Consider the following 19,743-nt stretch of genomic DNA (forward strand, 5'->3'; position numbering starts at 1 on the left):
CTGGTAAAAAGTTCCACCAAGAATGCTAGAAGGCAAGATCAAGCGCCAACTTCAAGGCATAAAGCCAGATATAAAGACAAAACCATGCCAAGGAAAAACAAGAAGAGCTGAGGAGATAAGTCAAAGGACTAGCGTGCAGGCTTTGCATGTGGGAGGCCCAGGTTTGCATGTTCAATACCACATATGGTCCTGAGCACTGCTGAAGTGACCCCAAGCACTTCACAACTCATGAGCATCATTAGGTGTGGCCCAAAAAGAAAGAGGGATCAAGGGAGAGAAAAAGAAAAAAATAAAGGTCGTGGGTGAATGGGGCTAGAGAGTTAGCACAGTAAATAGGATGTCTGCCTTGCACGGGGCCAACCTGAGTTCAATTCCTGCATTCCATATGGTTCCCAAGCCTGCCAGAAGTGATTTCTGAGCACAGAGCCAGGAGTAATCAACCTGAGTGCCACTGGGTGTGGCCCAAAAAGGGTAGAAAAGGCAGGAACCAACGGATCTCAGCATCAGCATCACAGGAAAGCCATAAGAAAAATAATGAAAAATGGCAGTTTGAGGGAGGGGAGGGCATTTGCCTTGCACATAACCAAACCAGGTTGATCCCTGGAACCCCGTATGGTCCCCTGAACACTGCCAGGAGTAACCCTTAGCGTAGAACCAGGAGCAAAACCCGAGTGAGACCCACTGAGCATGGCCCAAAAACAAAACAAGCAGAAAAAAAATGAGGCCGTTTTTCTGAAAAAGGAAGTTGAACAAGTAAAAGAAGAGGATAGATAATTAGGGGTTGAAGAGCTAGTACAGCGGCACACCTGCCTTGCATGCAGCCAAGCCTGGGTTCAATTGCTGGTATCCCCTTAAGGTATTCCAAACCCTTCCAGGAGTGATTACCTCACCAAAAATAAAAATTTAAGAAGGGAAGACTAATGTCCTAAGAAATTTCTTAACCTGTGCATACTAATTTATATTTGTTTCTGCTTTCAGAGCAATTTCTTTTTTTTTCTTTTTTTTAACAACATATTTAAGCACCATGATTAAAAACTTGCTTGTAGTTAGGTTTCAGTCATAAAAACTACACCCCCTTCAGCAGTGCAACCTTCCCACCACCAATGCCCCTCATTTCCCTCCTCTTCCACCCCCTGCCTCTATTAGAGACAGTCATTCTACATGAAGCAATTTCTAAACAGCACTGCATTATTTAAAAAAAAAACAACTCCCTTCTGGGATGTATTATTCTAAACCCTCTAGACAAGCGCTTGTCAACCTCTTTTTCCAAAAACATCCCCCTTTTAACTCCATTTCCTTCTTGGGGCCTTTTGTCCTGCATGTTGGCCTCATAGTATGTGTCATGATCCTTCATTTTCATTATTTTCAAGTGGGCCCAAAGGCTCAAGAACAGTTCTAGAACACTGGAGTTGGTCTGTGGGGTAGAAAGTTCAATAACTGCAGTATAGAAGGAGGAAAGGCCTCTAAAAATTTAACTGTTCAGGCCTGAACTGTTGGCTGTGGGGAAGTGTGGGGTTCAGAAGACTCTTGCCTTACATGAGCCTGGTTAAAATCTCTGTAGGCACATAGGGACCCCCAAGAACTGACAGAAGTGATCCCTGAGCACAGCGCCTATTAGCTCAGGAGCTCCACCTGTTGTGGCCCAAATCCCTCTCCCCACAGAGTGAAGGAAGGGCCTACCAAGGGCACAAAAGTGCCACTGTCCACATTGTTATGGTCTTTTTAAAGTAGGTAGTAGGTGAGAGAAGTTGGCAGAGGGGAGAGAAAACAGGCCAGGGCTGGGGGGGGGGGCGGGGAGGCAAAACGAGGATAACTGCAAACAATTCTACTTCCAGAGACTCAACTTTTACTGAGTCAACTGGAGAAAGCTGGTGAAAGAGGTGACTTCCGAGTCCCCCCTTAAAGGAGGAAAGAAATGTAGATAAATCTGAGGTGTTTGCTAAATACTTATATGGGAATTATAACTTGCAATCTTCTTTGCCAATTGCAAAAACTGTTAGAAGTTACAAATACAACCCAGGGTTTGGGTTATTTTTGAGAGCTTCAAAAGGGAAAAGGAAATCCCAACCTTATCATAGGGATAGATTACAAAGATTAAGGGAAATGAAGGGAACCTACAAGGAAAAATCTCCCTATCTCCCAGCACGGTTTTCTGGGCCTCCATAGGATTCCAAGTGAGTTTAATTTTAACAGAAAAATAAAGAGGAAGAGACTAGGATAATAGAGAAGACACGGAGTATTCTAAAACTTTCTATCCACTGGGGGGATGGAATGAAAGCTACAGGTAAAACGCATGAGTTTATGTTTGACAACACTAATTATCTGACTAAATTATCTGCATACTAAACCACTCTAGATGTCGAGATGGGATACAAAAAGTATCTTGCATTACTGGCCATTTCTCATTCCCTTCCTTTTCTCAGAACATGTTGACTTTCACCTGCATGCCAACTCTATAAAGTCTACAGAATATAAAGTCTCAATAGGAAAAAAACAAGGAAATTCAGTTCTTGAATCAACTTGGTTGCCTGGCCTGCCACTGGCCAAACCAGCCTTCTCACCTATACTTGATGTGGGCTGCAGAAATTATCACTTCGAGCAGTGTCACTCCCCTAGCTACATGGTCCTCAGCTTGTTGGAAATGCCCTTTGGGGGACTGGCCCAGAACCACTGTCTGTGAAACTCTGTGAAGTGGGGTGGCAGAATCAGTTTCTTTCCTTTTTTGTTTTGTTTTGTTTTGTTTTGTACACCCAGCAGTACTCATAGGACCATATGGGATGCCAAGGATAGAACCCACGTTAGCCTCGTTCAAGGCAAGAACACTGTGTACTATATTATTGCTCCAACCCATCAGCTTCTTTGTTGTTTTTTTTTTCTTTTTTTTTAGTTTTGGGGTTCTAACTGGCAATACTCAGAGGTTACTCCTGGCTCAGGAATTATCTAGGGTGTTCAGACCACTACGGCTCCTATGACTATGGCTCCAACCCCTAATGGGGGACAAAGATCATGCTGCTTATTACTCTTAGCCACACACTGGTATTTTGTGAGGGCTTGCTTGGCAGAAACAAGAGATGCCTATAGCCTCAATCTTGGGGGAGAAGATGTGGGCACAGACTCCTAGGAGAGCTCTCCCTACTGAGCCCAATGTCCAGCTAGGGCTGAGTGGCACTCAATTCCAGTCACCACCAAAAAGATGCCAAGGAGGGAAAACTAGATCCTGAAAAGGGCCAACAGCACCTGAATAAACTGTCTCCTGTAAATTGACTTTGAAGCATCAGGTCCCAAGTTAGGTGCAATAACAGTACCTCCCACCCCCCTGAATGGTGACATCAGGGAAGGGGCCCTCAGGAACACCTCACCTGCCATTTTTGCTGATGTATGTCGCCAAATAGCCATGGTCTTGCCAGGTGTGCACCGACTCAGTCATGCCCTGTTCCTGGAAAATGGACTGCAGGCCTTTTAGAATGGTCTCGCCGTCAGCTAGGGAACAAAGGGGGAAAGGCAAGAGGGTCAGAATGAAGCGAGCTCAGAAAGCCAATAAGGTTGTTTGGCTCTAACCTTTCTAGGACAATTTGATCCAAGTTACCAAGCTCACTCACTCCATGTGAACTCAAAACATTTCTGCTCAACCCTGCCAGGGAGGCTAGAGGGGAGCAGGGAAGAGTAAGAAGAGAGGGCCCGGAGAGATAGCACAGCGGCATTTGCCTTGCAAGCAGCCAATCCAGGACCAAAGGTGGTTGGTTCGAATCCCAGTGTCCCATATGTTCCCCCGTGCCTGCCAGGAGCTATTTCTGAGCAGACAGCCAGGAGTAACCCCTGAGCATCGCCAGGTGTGACCCAAAAACCAAAAAAAAAAAAAAAAAGAATAAGAAGAGCAAAACCCTAACACGAAGCAGCTGTGTGAAGATCTCCAGGCCTCTTGAGAAAGTGGAACAAATTGTTCCACCTACCAAGGACATCAAAGAAAGGCAAGTACCATGAGAAATACATCAGCCAGGCTCAGAGGTGAACAACAAAGGCAGGTCCATCCATGGCTGACGGGCATGTCCAGAGGCTTGGCAAGAAGGAACAGGGTTCCTTTTATGATGGAAAAAGTGGTGACTATACTGGCGCCACTCAGTACCAATGTTGCTAAGTGGTACAAAATGAACAATTCCAGAAAGGTCAATATCCAAAACCTGGAAGAGAGGGAAGAGGGGAGGGGGGGAGGAGAAAAATAGGACTATGACTTTAATGCTACACATTAAAGGTACTTGCTGATAATTGATTAGCATCTCACCCTATGGCCACAGTTACAACCATTACAAGACTTGGAGGAAAAGCCAAACACAATTTATTCCCTGAATCTTAACTACAGAGCAAGTTCTTGAGAAGGGTGGCACTCCTGTGACCTGAAGAGGATAAATAGAAAATCCTCCCAACTCAGTGTAAGGTTTCACAAGTAGGTTGCACTAGGCTTCTTTGCAATTAGTAAAGTGAGTTAAACCATGGAATGGACACTAAGGACTTTTTCACTTGGGTTTTCTGTTTGTTCTTTTTTTTTTTTTTTTTTTTTTTTGGTTTTTGGGTCACACCCGGCATTGCTCAGGGGTTACTCCTGGCTGTCTGCTCAGAAATAGCTCCTGGCAGGCACGGGGGACCATATGGGACACCGGGATTTGAACCAACCACCTTTGGTCCTGGATCGCTGCTTGCAAGGCAAACACCGCTGTGCTATCTCTCCGGGCCCTGTTTGTTCTTGAGCCACACCCAGCAGTGCTCAGAAGTTACTCCTGGATCTGCACTCAAGAAATTCTTCCTGGCAGGCTCAGGGCACTATGAGATGCAAGGGATCAAACCCAGATGGGCCGTGTGCAAGGCAAAATGCCCTACTCACTGTAACTATACCTCCAACCCCAGACTTTTTCACTCTTGTGAAGTCTTTCTCCAGTGACATTTAACCATGTTCCCAAAGATGACTTAGTACCTAATTTAAATGAGGATATGCAGGGACCAGAGAGATAGTACAGAGTAGGGCATGTGCCTTGCTCGCAGCCGATCCAGGACAGACAGTGGTTCAAATTCCGGCATCCCATATGGTCCCTCCCCATGCCTGCCAGGGGCAACATCTGATTTCACAGCCGAGTGTGACTCAAAAATTAAAAATAAATGAATAAATAAATAAATGATGATAAAGCACAGTCAAGGCCAAGCTAGACTGCCTGTATCTTACTGTAGGAGAACAAAAATACACACACACAAAGTAACCAAGCTGCTGTCTAAAATCAAAATTTTAGTCTCTTCCACTCCAAGAGGTGGAATGATGGTTTCCAAAAAGATCTGCCTCCATTCAGGACCTAGGAATGTGACCTTATTTAGGGATGGGTTTTGGTAAAAGTAATTAAATTAAGGGTCAAGAAATAAGATAGTCCTGGATTATTTAGGTAGGTTCTAAACCCAATTACAAGAGCTCTTATAAGAGAAAAAAAGAAAGCAGAGAGGAAGTAGCTGATGTTGTGAAGACAAACAAACAGAGAAATTAGAGGAAGGATTCCTTGGCCAAATGCCAAGGAATGGGGGGGAAGGCAGAAGGTGGGAGGCAAGGACTTTCCCTCAGTGCCTCGAGGGAGGGAGTTTGGCCTTTTCTCACTTGACTGTTTGGTATCCTGAATCCCTAAACACAAAGCAATTAGGACATTTCCACCAAAATTCACAAGCGACATTTACAACAAAGCTCAATGATGGAGTGTACCCCCAACTCCCCCGCAAACAACAGGGGAGAGACAGGCAGGTCACAGCATGCTACCAGCCACTGTGTCAGGGGAAGAAGTGAGTAAACAAAGTAACTTCACAGCCAGCCCATCAGAATACCAACAGTGAAGAGGCTCCTGGACAAAAGGCAGCGCCCAGCAGACCTCAACATGTGCAAAGCTGAACTCCACAGAGAAGAGCCTGCTGGTGGACTGAGCCCTGAAAAGGCCCACGCTGGGGAGACCCACAAGGAGACCCAGCACAGACATACAGGACAGCCAGGCCTGTGTCTCCTTCAGGTCTTGCTCACTCCCTGGAAAACTGCTTTGGGAAGGAAGTTCACTTGTGGCAAATGATCTAGTTGGCATGGCTATATTCTGAGTTTAGTCTCAGGACATGAGAAGGGAGAGAGCTGAGCAATACTCCTAGATATAGGGGGGTATTTTTCTTTTTATTGTTTTAATCTTGGGGGATATGGTGTCAGAACTTCTTCCCAGGCCTTCTCATGCAAGGGCTACACTCCCCCCACTGAGTCACAGACATCCCAGCTACCTATAGTAGTGATTTTAAGACTCCGACTCACAGGGGGCTGGGAGAGGGAGCACAGCGGTAGAGCATTTTGCCTTGCAAGCAGTCAATCTAGAACAGATGGTGGTTCGAATCCTGTCATCCCATATGGTCTCCTGTGCCTGCCAGTAGTGATTTCTGAGTACAGAACCAGGAGTAACCCCTGAGCGCTGCTGGGTGTGACCCAAGAACCAAAAACAAAAAAAAAAAAAACTTTGCCTCAAAAACTTGGAAATTGCTAAGAACCGCTCTTGTGGAGTTTAAGTTTTTATGTTTGCCAGTGAGGCATGGTAGGGCCAGGCTTCCGTGGAAGGGTCAGGGCAGTCGAGGAAATGCCCAGCAGGCCAACTCCTGAGTTCCACAATACTCACCCTGAATGAGAAAGCCGCTATGTAATTATCCAATCCCTCCTTGGCTGAAGCAGATGTTTTCTGTTTTGAAAGTGTATAAAACAAATCATCACTCAGGGGAAATGGCCTCAAGGAAAAGTCTCCCTGAGCTCTGTTGGCACAACACGAATCCCCCATGCTGGTGAGGGGACAATCAAGACAGGGCCACCCTGCTTGCCCCTGGCCAGGCTGTGCAGTAAACGAGGAGCCTTGTCACGGGACTGAGCTGGGGCAACCCCCACCACAGGCCAAGAAAAGGGAGCATGTTTGTCTGACACACGCAAAGCCCTTGACTACTGGCCAAGCCGCCCTTTTTTCAAACTGACACAATTAGCAGCAAGACCCCTCCAATCAGAATTTAAGCTAAAGGAAAACACTTTACCAAAGAGACCTGAGCTGGAGGGCCCCTCACTCTACGGCACTGGAGACTTAGAAGGACAGTAGAGCCGAGTGCACTACTGAGTGCCTAGTCCCTATGTACACCGAGTACCAGCCTGCCAGGAATATGGGAAACGTGCCATTTTGCCCGCTGACCACCTCACTTCCTACTTACATTCATTTTGGTGTGAGGACTCCCCCCATCAGCCACCACATTGCTCAAAACCTATGGCTCTCCTGCAGAAAGGGGCATCTATATGGAAACATCCTTTTCATCGGGTGAAACAAGGCAGCTGGTTCAGTGAGCCTGATTTCAGAAGCTCAGTTAACGTTTGTCCAGGATCTGGAAATGCATTTGGTCTCGTGAAATTATCCATTTTTATTACCGTATCACTACAGTTTCTAGAACCTGGAAAAAGGGTTTGGTTCCAATCCAGACTGTGTGCTACAGTAATCGAAGGAGGTTAAAAGTCTTTGACGCTACATCCTAGACCAGTTAAAGTAAAAAATCTGGGAATGAGACCCAACCATCAATAGTTTTAAGTCCCCAAGGAAGAAAAGCTAATATGCAACCTTGGTGGAGAACTGCTAATCTAAAACATTTTGCATGCATGCACACATAAGCACACACACACACATACTCCAAGACACCCCACCACGATCTCCAAACTGATTACTAAAATGTTACAAGAAAATGTTCAACAAAATAGAAGGCCAGGAAAAATCAGATCAACTATAGCCACAGGTAAACACATTGACATACCTCCAGGAAAATACCTTACACTTACAATGAAATTTCGCCCTCTATGTGAAAGAAGCACGGACCCCAGCTCAACTAAAGGAACTTGGCTTTACTCAGGTTCATTGATTGAAGATAACATGTTTTATACACTTTCTAAAAATGGATATAAGATAGCAATGTCCTAAGTGGATCCAAACCCAAAGTCGGCAAGTAAATTCCAAAGGTAAGTGAAATAACACCCAACAGTTTCTAGGACACACTCAACTCAAACTACATTGATAAAATGTCTGGAGAAGTTCTTTAAAAAATTATCAGGGGACCAGAGTAGTGGTGCAAGCAGTAGGGTGTCTGCCTTGCAAGCGCTAACCTAGGATGGACAGTGGTTCGATCCCCCAGCGTCCCATATGGTCCCCCAAGCCAGGAGCGATTTCTGAGCACATAGCCAGGAATCACCGGGTGTGGCCCAAAAATAAAAAAAAAACTAAAATGAAATAAAATAAAATAAAAATAAAGTTATCAGGCAGGGCCCAGAGAGAATAAATACTCTGCACACCACCTGGTATGGGCCCCAAAGATACAAATTAAAAGCATTCAAGACTTGGGGCCGGAGGAATAGTATGGAGGTAATTGCCTTTCAAGCAGGATGGTGATTCAAATCTTGGCATCCCATATGGTCTCCTGTGCCTGTCAGGGGCAATTTCTGAGCATAGAGCCAGGAGTAATCTCTGAACACTGCCGGGTGTGACCCAAAAACCAAAAAAAAAAATCAAGACTTATGTGTGAACTAACTAATGTCTGTGGATGGCCCAGAGCCTTCTTCCAACCATCCAAAACACAGCCACCGCTCCAGGGCAAAAGATTCTTTGTGCACTGGACAGTTCAGTACACCCTATTCAAGATCACTGGCTGCACAGTGTTTTATTATCCAGCAATAATTTTAAAATTTTCCTGTTTATCAGGTCTGGTCACAACAAATGAAACATCACACTATTAGAATCAAGAGACTGCGGGGGTGAAATTGGGGCCATGAAAGCCCTTCCTCTTTTTCTTCCAGCATCCATCTACAAACTGACTCAGATCTACAGGACTGAACCCCAAATCTCTACCGGCAGCAGCAATCTGCTGCTGAACCAACTGCTTACATGTCTGACCTCAAAATGGACCAAAGCCTACCTCCCTCCCACCCCCACTCTACATCCATCACTGTAATCTCCCAATCTCTCCCTGGAAGCTTCTTCCATAAATCCCCACCAGTCTCACAGTCCTGCTTAAACTCAGTCACTAGGACAAGCCTTCCTCACCATCTTCATTTCCTCCTCCACCTAATGGAAAGCGACTTGGTAGGGCTATTGTGAAGGGCTTGGAGGCCTTCATTTCCTCTCTCCCTGCTTTCAAAGGCTAAAATAATGAGCCATCCTATCAGTGCACTCCCCACAGCAATCAGCCATTGTGCCAGCCTCCAGAATGAGTTCTGGAGGTCAGCCTGAGGCATGACACTGTGGCTTGAGTGGCCCTACCCTGAAGTGGCTTCAGACTTCAACAGTCAGAGAAGCAAAACTGGAGACAGCTCAAGCCACTGTGTGGGCTTGCTCTTCACTATACACTTGTGCTACCTGTGTGGCCGCCTGCAACCCTGGGCTTGTGAAATTAGGAGGTGAATTTCAACTCTTGCCAAGAACTTCAATCATTCAGGCCAGAAATCCCACAACTCATCAAGTGCCTGCTCTCTGCTTCTTTGCCAGCTTGGACTCTCTTCTAGCTATTCATTCAGTACTCCCATGACAGCACTGTACCCACTACCCTAATCCATCTCCTTTCCCACAAACCTTCCTCTTCTTTTCAGACACCAGACCTCTAACTCGTCCTCATTTGTCCCTTCCACTCTCCACCCTACATCCATGGTCAATGACTTGGCCCATATCCCACCCACATCCTTTTTTCAGGACCAGGCCCTTCACTCTGTCTATAGACAGGAAGCAGGCTTGGGACAGAGACACTCAAGGCTATGTTCCTAGGAGGAAGCAGAAATAGCGCTGCTCCCACTCACAAACTCTAAACAAAGAGAAAGAACCTGAGTCAGACTTGGCTTGGCCAACTTTCCCTACTCACAGAAACCAATTTGGGGGTTGCTATTGTTTTTATTTTGAGGCCATACCCAGAGATGTTTAGGAGTTACTCATGGCTCTGCACACAGGAATCACTCCTGGCCATGCTTTGGGGGCCAAATGAGATATTGGCCATGTGTAAGACAAAAGCCCTGCCACTTTACTATCACTCTGGCCCCATTGTTTTCTTGATGATTCTCTATACTTACGGGAAGAAAAGGAAATTGTGTTCCAGCTGAGACCTGAAGCCATCCAGGAACCTGAGTTGACAACCTCCTAGGGGCTGGAGTGATGGCTCACAGGACTGAAGCACACACTTCAGATGTGGAGACAAGGAATTGATCCCCAGAATCATATGCACAAATGCCACACTGCCAGATATGGTCCTGGCAGACCCCTGATCACTGAGGCACCCCCCCCTTATGTCACTTCATATATCCTATGACTTTAACTTTGAGGGCACGGGAATTTGGACCACAGTAAAGTTACTTCTAATTTGTGCTCATAGCCATGCTAGGACTGGACACCAACACACAGAGCTTGTTGCTCACATCTTTTTGGTCATACCCTCTTCTCGAACCCTTGGATGCACTAGTGTTGATCAGAACCTACAGCTGTAGACTAAAATTCACTCTATGGATGGTCAATTTTCATTTACTAAACAGTAGAAGCATTCTTGTGGGCTTGCTCTCCTTCGGGCCAGTTGTTACAGCTTGTCTAAAGACTCAAGAAACATTGTTCTTGGGGGCCACTGTAGTAGTTCAGTGGGTAGAGAACTTGCCTTGCATGAGGCTAACCCAGGTTAAATCCCTGGCACTACATATGATCCCTTGATCCCACCATGAATGATCCCTGACTGCAGAGCCAGGAGTAAAACCTAAGAATTGCCAGTGTGGCCCCAACTCCCCCTGAAATCTCTGACCTCACTTAGACATACTGAATGTAATGAAGAATATAAATGTTGTTGACAGCTGACTCATCTGCATCACTGAAATCAAGTGATACATAGAAAATTTCCCAGTTCAACTATCAAAAGCACAACACCAATATTTCTAATTACATTGTTCATTTCTAGGTTCATTTGAACAAAGAGTCTTATGTATTAGGAGACTTATCAGACCTTCTGAGCCTTCACAAATTCCCAGAGATTAACAGTGAACGTCAAGCAGGTGCTTGTCAGCCTTTGGGACAGCTTGATCAGACAGACATTCCCACGTCCACAGTTCTGTACAGAGGCTGCTCGATGATTCATCTCCGACACAGAATCCAAGCCATCAGGAATGTTTAGAGCAACATGCCACAAAAGGAAACCACCCTATCATCCATCAAGTCAACTTATACACAGAAGAGCAAAATGTGCTCTATCTCAACACCAGGACTGTACATAGTCACAGAGGGAGGGAAACAGTCCCGACACAGGCGACCTCAAGGGCAAGCCTGGAAGCCTTCATGCTGTGTGAAAGAAGCCAGTAAAAGGGTGGCAGTGCTGTGACCCCATGAAGAGGAAATGGCCAGAAAAGGCAAATCCCTAGAGACAGAAATAGATTTGTTGCTGCTAGGGGCTGGGAGAAATGGAAGGTGAACTAAGAGAAAAGTATTCTGAAACTGATGACAACCACAGTGAACCATCTGTATCCTTCAAAAAACTACTGGGCAGGGGTGGACAAAAAAAGCTACAACAGTAGGCAGGTGCTTGCCTTGCATGAGGCAAATCTGAGTTGGATTTTTGGCTGTTTTGTTTCTGGGCCACACCAGCAGTGCTCAGGGCTTAGTCCCGGCTATGAACTCAGGGATTACACCTGGCGAGCTTGGAGAACCATTTAGGGCTCCTGGGATAAAACAGGTTGGTCATGCGCAAGGCAAATGCCCTACTGGCTGCACTACTACTGCTCCAGCCCCTAACCTAATTTGATACCATGGCCCCACATATGGTTCTCCTTGAGCAGTGAGAGGAGTGATCCCTAAGCACAGAGCTAGGCCAATAACACCAAGTGTGACCCGCCCCCCAAAAAAGGGAAATTGTATGGCATGTGCATCATTTCAATAAAGCTATCTCCCCCAAAAGGCAAGCTAGAATTTTAGAATAAAGGGGGCTCTTAGGATTGTTCTTCCAAAAGGCAAGCTAGAATTTTAGAATAAAGGGGCTCTTAGGGTTGCTCTTCTCTGCCCATTTGCTTCAGCACCCTCTCCCCCCAGTGAATAGCAAGGGTTTGAGTGATGCTTCGTGCAGATAAAATCAGGGCTTAGAAGCAAGACCTACCTGCCATTAATGCCACCTGCACCGAAGCTCAGGAACAGCAGCAGGAACAGACAATGACATCGTTTTGGAGGTCTCATTTTCAGAAGTTTCTAACCAACCAGGGGAAGCACCACAGCCAGAGAAAGGTCTACTGAAATGAGGCAAGGTCCTGGGCTCCACCGAAGGTGGGCAAGAGCCGTTCAACAACAAAGATCACTCGTCAGCTTGTGCAAAGTGCATGTAGGTAAAGCATATGGGAGTGTTTACAGAAGCAGCCTCGCGATTCCTTCTGCAAGCTGACATTAGGGCACACTCAGCGTAATGCAAACATGCTGCTAATTCTTTCCCTGCCTGCTCATCCCTTTCCCACCACAGGAGATCAGTTAAAAGGGCATTTCCCACGGACACGTGGGGCCAACTCTGTCATCCAAAACACTACTGGAAAAGGAAGCTGGAGCCTTGCTCTCCTTTCAGGTAACACCAGTCCCCGTCTTCCCTCTGTGAGCTCTTCTCTGGGACGACTGAAAGGAGGGCTGAACCTGGACACAAGAAACTCCCGTTTTTGCCCATCTCCGTCCTCCTGCTGGGCCTGCTTCCCTGTCACCCATTGGCCAGAGGCTCCAACCCTCCTGGCCTCCCAGGGTACCTTGCTAAAATGGAATCCTGCCAGGGGAAGGAGACTAGGCCATTGCTGTTGCCAGGACACACTGGGTGCCACACTGCTTGGCCTCTCTCATAAGGTTACACTCCATTAGGTGACCTCTGCAATGGTGACGTTGGGCTCAGAAGAGGAAAGGGCCTGCAGTGCAGCATCGAGACAAGGAATACAGAAAGGGGGGTGGGCTGGGCTTCCAGGACAGATGCGGAAGACTCAGGCAGGACAAACCACCCGGCCTAGGATGTGCCCGGCCCCCAGCTACCCTTCAAAGCAGTGTTTCCTTCCTGCCACCTTCTACAACCGCTGAGATGCCCAGCTCTGTCCACATGAACTGCAGGAGCAGAATCCTAGGCAGCTCATGTTCATCACCAGGTGTGCTTCCAGTCAGGTGTCCTCAGATTATCGGTGCCACTGGAAAATGGTACCGCAGTGAAAGACGCAGGCCACAAGTAGAACCACAGCCACAGAGATGGGGTGAGGAATGATGGGATCCAGTTGAAGAAAAAAGGCCATGGGGGCCTTGGGAATCTGCATTTCCAAATTTTCCCAGATGACTGTGAAACCCAGATGACTAGACACACTCATATCTAAAGGCCAAAGGGATAAACTTTTCTGTCAAAGGACCCCACAGTTAAGGCTCCGCAGGCCAGCCATGTCTCTATAACAAGCATGTCACTTTTGCCACCATCCAAAATGGGAAAGCCATTCTCAGCCTAAAAAGGCCCCACAAAGAAAGACCAGAAGAGCTGTACTTGGCGTCAGAGCCTTAGTTTCTTGGATCCCTGTTCTAAGATCGTTTCCAGTTCTGAATTCCTGACAAAGACTGTAATTCCACAACCTGAATCGGAGGTTCATTTCCAGAAGCAACTAACTGTCCTCTAGTATTAAGCTAGAATAATCTGAGGACTACTACCCACATTCAAGTTAATGGCAATTTAAATGCTAAAAAAAAAATTAACAGTGTACAGAGATAGTATAGCGGTTAGGGCACTTGCCTTCCAGGCAGCAGACGTGGGTTCAATCCCCTACATCCCATATGTTATCAAGCAAGCCCTGCAGAGTCAGGAGGAGGAAGTTCTAAGTACTGCTGGGTGCTGCTCCAGAGCAAAATAAACGACTAAGTAAGTCATAAATAACCCAGAACCCTGCTTTTCAAGTACCACAATGAAGTAAATTAGCTAACAGAATTAACCACACTCCAGACAATATTATTACTTTTAACTTATTTTTATTTTGGATGATCTTTTACAATACTATTAATGATTAGGCTTCATACATAATACAATGAGAATTTAAAAATTAATTGAACCACCATGAGATACTGTTACAAAGTTCATGATTGAGTTTCAGTCATGAAACGACCAACACCCATCCCTTTACCAGTACACTATTCCTGCCACTTAATGTCCCCAGTTTCCCTCCAGCCTTCTCCCTAACCCGCCACTCACCTGCCTCTATAGTATTCATTTTTCTTCTCTCTCATTCCCCTTTTTCCTGTGGCTTGCAATAACAATGAAAATTTTTAAGAGTACCAGTCTCCAAGGCCAGAGAGAGAGAGAGAGTACCATCAATAATGGCACTGGTCTTGCATGTGCCTGACCTAGGTCACACACAACCCTGCCACTTTACATAATCTCCTGGATCTCTGAGCACCACCAGGTTTTGGTGTGGCCCCCAAACCAAAATAACAGCAACAAATGAGTAGCACTTTATCTTCAAGTCTCAACTCACTTATCTATGCTCCCATTTCAAGAACTGAGAGAAAAATAAACAAGTAGAAGGAGGGGGATAAGGATAAGAGGAGAAATCAATGCATTTTTTTAAAATTAGAGAAAAATCAATGTAGTAAAAAGCGATTTCTTTGAAAAGATCAATAAAACGGACAGCCTCTAGCATAAGTGATAAGGGAGAGAAAGACACAAATTGCCGATCAAGCATAAAATGAGTTATCAGAGGCCGTGCAGACACCAAAAGGGTAAGAATTAATTTTTTTCTAACCGTTTCTCTTTGATTAATCACTATTCTTCAGTACTACACAAGTCCAGGGCTTCAGGGTCACAGCTGGAATTAACTCTCCCCACTCTTGCCATCAAGAAGACCCCTCCTGGGGTCGGAGAGATAGCATGGAGGTAAAGCATTTGTCTTGCGTGCAGAAGAACAGTGGTTCGAATCCCGGCATCCCGTATGGTTCCCCAAGCTTGCCAGGAGTAACCCCTGAGCAATGTCAGGTGTGACCCAAAAACCAAAAACAAAACGAAACAAAAAAAAAGAAGAGGACCCCTCCAGGGAGCCGGAGTGATAGCACATCAGGTAGGGCATTTGTTTTATATTTTGTGACCTATCTTTGTGACCTTTCTATCCTCAGCATCCCATATGGTCCCTTGAGCCTGTCAGAGGTGATTTCTGAGAGCAGAACCAGGAGAAACCCCTGAGCACAACCAGGTGTGGCCCCAAAACAGAACAAAATAAAAATGCCTCCAGTTTGCCTCCCACCTCCTTTCTCTTATAGTTCTGTTTCAAATCAGCAAATTTTTGTTTGAATTAGCATTTCCCCATATCCTTGGGATACATACCTGGAAGTGGTATTGCTAGATTACTGGATTTTTGTTGTGGGATGCCAGGTTATCAAGTTTGGATAGACAACATGAAAGGCAAAAATGCCCTCTACATTGAACTTGGACCCTTTCTTTTATTTTGTTAAATGCATGATAGCTATGATACTGTCAAAATTTATGGTACTGATTTACTAAAGTGGCCTGCACACCATTATCCCTTTGTCATCTCTAATCTGCTCTTCTTCCCCCTTTGCCAGCTGCATAGTAAATTAGTTTCTAATCCAAGTCTCCTGTTTTGTGTTTGGCATCTGGCCTCTATTTTAATTTTTTGTTTCTATTTTGGGGCCACACTGGTAGATGCTCAGGGGTTACTCCTGGCTCTGTGCTCAGGGGACCATATGGAGTGTCAATGATTGAACTTAGGTCAGTCACATGCTAGGCAAGAGTCCTCTATCTGTGTTATTGCTCCAGCTACCCGTTTTAACTTTTTTGTCAAGGTCTCTCCAGTCTTCCCGACATAGTCCATTCCCACTCGTGTGAAGTGTGGTTTGGCACTGATTTTCCTTAACAGGCAACACTGAGCATTTTTGCACATGGGTTGTGTGCCACATGTCTATATGCCTTCTTTGGAGAAGTCTTATTTATGCCTTGCCCATCTGGGGGAAGGAATGTGAATTTAAAAACTTAAAAGTCCCCCCAAGCTCCCCCCTTTCTCTTCCCCTTCTTGTTCCTGTGCTGCCTGTGGGTGACAATTAGGTGGCAGCCTGTGCTAGGCACATACAGCAGTGCCACTGGGACCCTAGTCAGGCAGACACTCCCTTGAGCCAGCTGCAGGTCCACACTCACTAAAACTAAAACTCAGTTGTGGCTAAATGAGTAAAAACAGCACAGCCCTTTACACAACAGAATACGATTCCACTAGTAAAGGCAAAAGTTGAGGGGCTAGAGAAAGAGTGCCTTGTTCCAGGGAACACGACTTACATGTGCAGGGCCACAGTAGTCATCTGATATATCATGGCCGCACGTATGGTCAGGTGTAGCTCTGAAGGTCCCTCAGCACTGCCCGTCCAAGCATTTAACCACCCAGCCTTGAACAGTCAAGTCTCTCTGGGCATTGCACTGGGTGGAGACTTGTGGTCACTGCTTAGGAATACCCCACAGCCCAAAGATGTATTTTTCCAATGGAAAAAAACAATTGAATGATTGGAGCTCGAGCAAATTACATCAAGTGAAGTAAATTAGAAAGACAAAACAGGTTCTGGCCAAGTTCATCCACATGTGCAATATGAGGATAAAAATAGATGGACCTGAAAAAAATAAAAGACCAACCAGTGAACACTGATTTATCACCAAGATTTATCACATTCTTGTATCGGCATAGAAACAGAACTAATGGTAAGTCCTATTTTTCTTTCTCCTCTCCAGACAAAGACCATTTGAAAACATCAAATACTTGGACAGTAGAGAGAATGGAATGGGACCCTCTTCCCGAAACTCCTAGAACTCCAGAGCCAATTAGTTCCCTTCAACAGTTCCCAGAGTCAGTGGTTCAATGCTAAACCATTTCCAAAACCTATACAAAAAGTTCCATCTGCTCCAATGTTTATTGCAGCTCAATTTTTAATAGCTAAAATAAAAAGGTAACCAAAGGGCCTGTTAATACAAGATTGGACAAAAACATGGCAGATTTATGTAATGGGATATTAGTCAACAGCAAAATGCAGCGTTGCCATGTGTTGAGAAATGGAAACCACAAAAAAAAGCAGTTTTCCAGCACATGATCCCAGACACTGGCCACCAAAAATGTTCTGAGAAAAAAGGTATCCCTCTACCTCCCCCATGCCACTGAACCAAGTTTGAGATCCTCTCGTCTCAAAATTCTAGAAACCTTGCTTCCCCATTACTATTATCTACTATTCTTTGCAAGAGGCCATTTTGTGTTAAATATGGCAGTATTCTAAAATTGATCAAGATTCCCAATGGAGAAAGCTCTATCCTAGATGAACAAGGCTTACTCAACACAAACTCTTAGAAGTTACATGAAAAAAAAAAAATCAAAACGTATGGGCCAGGGCCATTACTCAATGGGCTCCAATGTTCAATTTTAGTCCCTACATGATCCCAGCACTGCTGGTGTGGCCCAAAAGCCAAGAAAAAAAAATATCAATCTTAAAAATTCTGCTGTAGGAGCCGAAGTGGTGGCGCAAGCAGTAAGGTGTCTGCCTTGCCCGAGCTAGCCTAAGATGGACTGTGATCCACCGGCATCCATATGATCCCCCAAGCCAGGAGCGATAACTAACCGCATAGCCAGGAGTAACCCCTGAGCCTCACCTGGTGTGGCCCGAAAACCAAAAATAAAATTCTGCTGTAATGACTTAAAGAGATCCTTTAACAAAAGGCAACTGTCCTTCAAGTCTCTGCCAAACCATTATTTTCTGCTTCTTTTGCCAACACCATTTTCTTTATCTTAACTGTGTACAGTACATTCACACCTCTTTCTGAGTATCTTTATCCACTGGCACAATTTCAAAGTCCTAAGTCCTAAGTAATGCAATTAGTGGGAAGTATTTTATGTATCATTTGACACTCTTCCAAACATTTTATTGGACATCCCACCCAACAACACAGTGTGTGGGATTTTAGCATCATTAGCACCTTCATGCAGAGGGGGGGACTGAGGCAGGAATTCAGAGCATGCTACGAGCCCCAACCAGCAGCTTTGGAGTTTGTGGCTCAGCAAGGAAAATGCATTTCATCACAGGTAAAGTCACTAGCTCCAGGGCTCCTTCCGGAATACAGATGACAGTATCCGTGCAATGAAATGCACGCCCCACCACAACCAAGGGCCCCAGAGCCGTTTTTCCTAGGGTCTGTAAGAATGCCTGGTCATAAGGCACATTTGTGCCACGTTTTACATACTTGGTTTGCAGGTTTGATTGGAAAGGTTTCCGACTTTTCAAAAGAGCACAGCCTGTAATTATACTACCATGAAATGGTGGTTGGAGCTTCAGCACACCCAGCAGGCTTGGGTTACAAATGCAGTTAAATGGTGGATTAAAATGCCCAGAAGATGTGCGATTCCAATAGCAATAGCTTTATTGAACATGCTTTACTATAAACCCATGCTAGTAAGCATCGAAATGATCCTAATCTGCCAAGGGTTAGTGTAACTGTGATCTCAATTCAACTTCAAAAGCCTCAAAAATAATTTCAAATCCTACTTGCCCGACTCCAAGCACAATACCAAAAGCTCCATCTTTTAAAAGCTATGAAAACAAAAGCACTTTTATCTCTGCCAGGTCTGTCCACATCCTAATATCAAGAGAATGCAAAAAATAAAAAAGCCAGCAACATCTCTGCTAAAAAACAGAACCACGATCCAAGACAAATCATCTATCATTTCTTAAACTGAGAAATGTTGTTCTTATGAAATTAGAGGTCAGGGATTCAATGGTGGATTATTTGATTTGCCTTTGAGAGGTCCTGGGTTTGATTCTCTGGATTAAAAATGAATTCTGGATGCATAAATTGATAGGTAGAGGGAAGGATAATGGAGGGACTCTGGGGCTCAAGAGATAGTACCACAGGTAAGACACTTTCTTTGCATGCAAATGATAAGATTTTGATCCCCAACATCCCATGTGGTCCCCTGAGTCCTTCAGGAGTGATTCTTGAGGTCAGAGTCAGGAGAAACCCCTGAAATCATCGTCAGCTGTGGCCAAAAAAATAATTCAGGGCCTCAAAAATGTTGGGGGGTGGGTCACACCCAGCAGTGTTCAGGGGTTACTCCTGGCTCTACGCTCAGAAATCACTCCTGGCAGGTCGAGGGACCATATGGGATGCCGGGATTCGAACCACTGACCTGCTCTCAAGGCAAACGCCTTACCTTCATGCTCTTTCTTCCAGCCCCATGGCCTCAAAATTTCTGAAGAAAAATAAAATAGCTCTCTCTCCCGAAATCAAGGATGGGAACAGTCCTCATGTCTAGTGCTTAAATAGGAAATTCAAAACCATACACAGCTACTGGGGCTGGAGTGATAGCACAGCAGTAGGGCATTTGCCTTGTACTCTGGCAACCCAGAGCCAACCCGGGTTCGATCTCCGGGGTCCCATATCGTCCCCCATGCCTGCCAGGCGTGATTTCTGAACACAGAGGCAGGAGGAGCCCCAGAGCGTCGCCAGGTGTGGCCCCAAATAAAACCAAAAACTATACACAACTACAAAATAAAAACTTGATGAGGCTTTTAGTTAAGGATAAACAAGCTAGTTGTTCCATCTACCACCTTTTATAGATCTTAAAGGACTCTTAAACCTTTGGAATTACACTCTGAAAAGAAACATTATAGTTTTAAACATTTTTTAATGGCAAGCTCACAAAAC

General features: G+C 45.3%; 1 protein-coding gene across 1 annotated transcript in view; it reads right to left on the minus strand.

Annotated features, from left to right (window-relative positions):
• Positions 1–19,743, minus strand: part of SMS (spermine synthase) — a 64,015-nt gene that overhangs the window by 35,514 nt on the left and 8,758 nt on the right. The window contains exon 2 of the mRNA XM_049767444.1: positions 3,360–3,480. Coding sequence (XP_049623401.1) covers positions 3,360–3,480 — 121 coding nt within the window. The remainder of the gene's footprint in view (positions 1–3,359; positions 3,481–19,743) is intronic.

The sequence above is a fragment of the Suncus etruscus genome, chromosome X (assembly GCF_024139225.1).
Source record: "Suncus etruscus isolate mSunEtr1 chromosome X, mSunEtr1.pri.cur, whole genome shotgun sequence".
Taxonomy (NCBI): Eukaryota; Metazoa; Chordata; class Mammalia; order Eulipotyphla; family Soricidae; genus Suncus; species Suncus etruscus.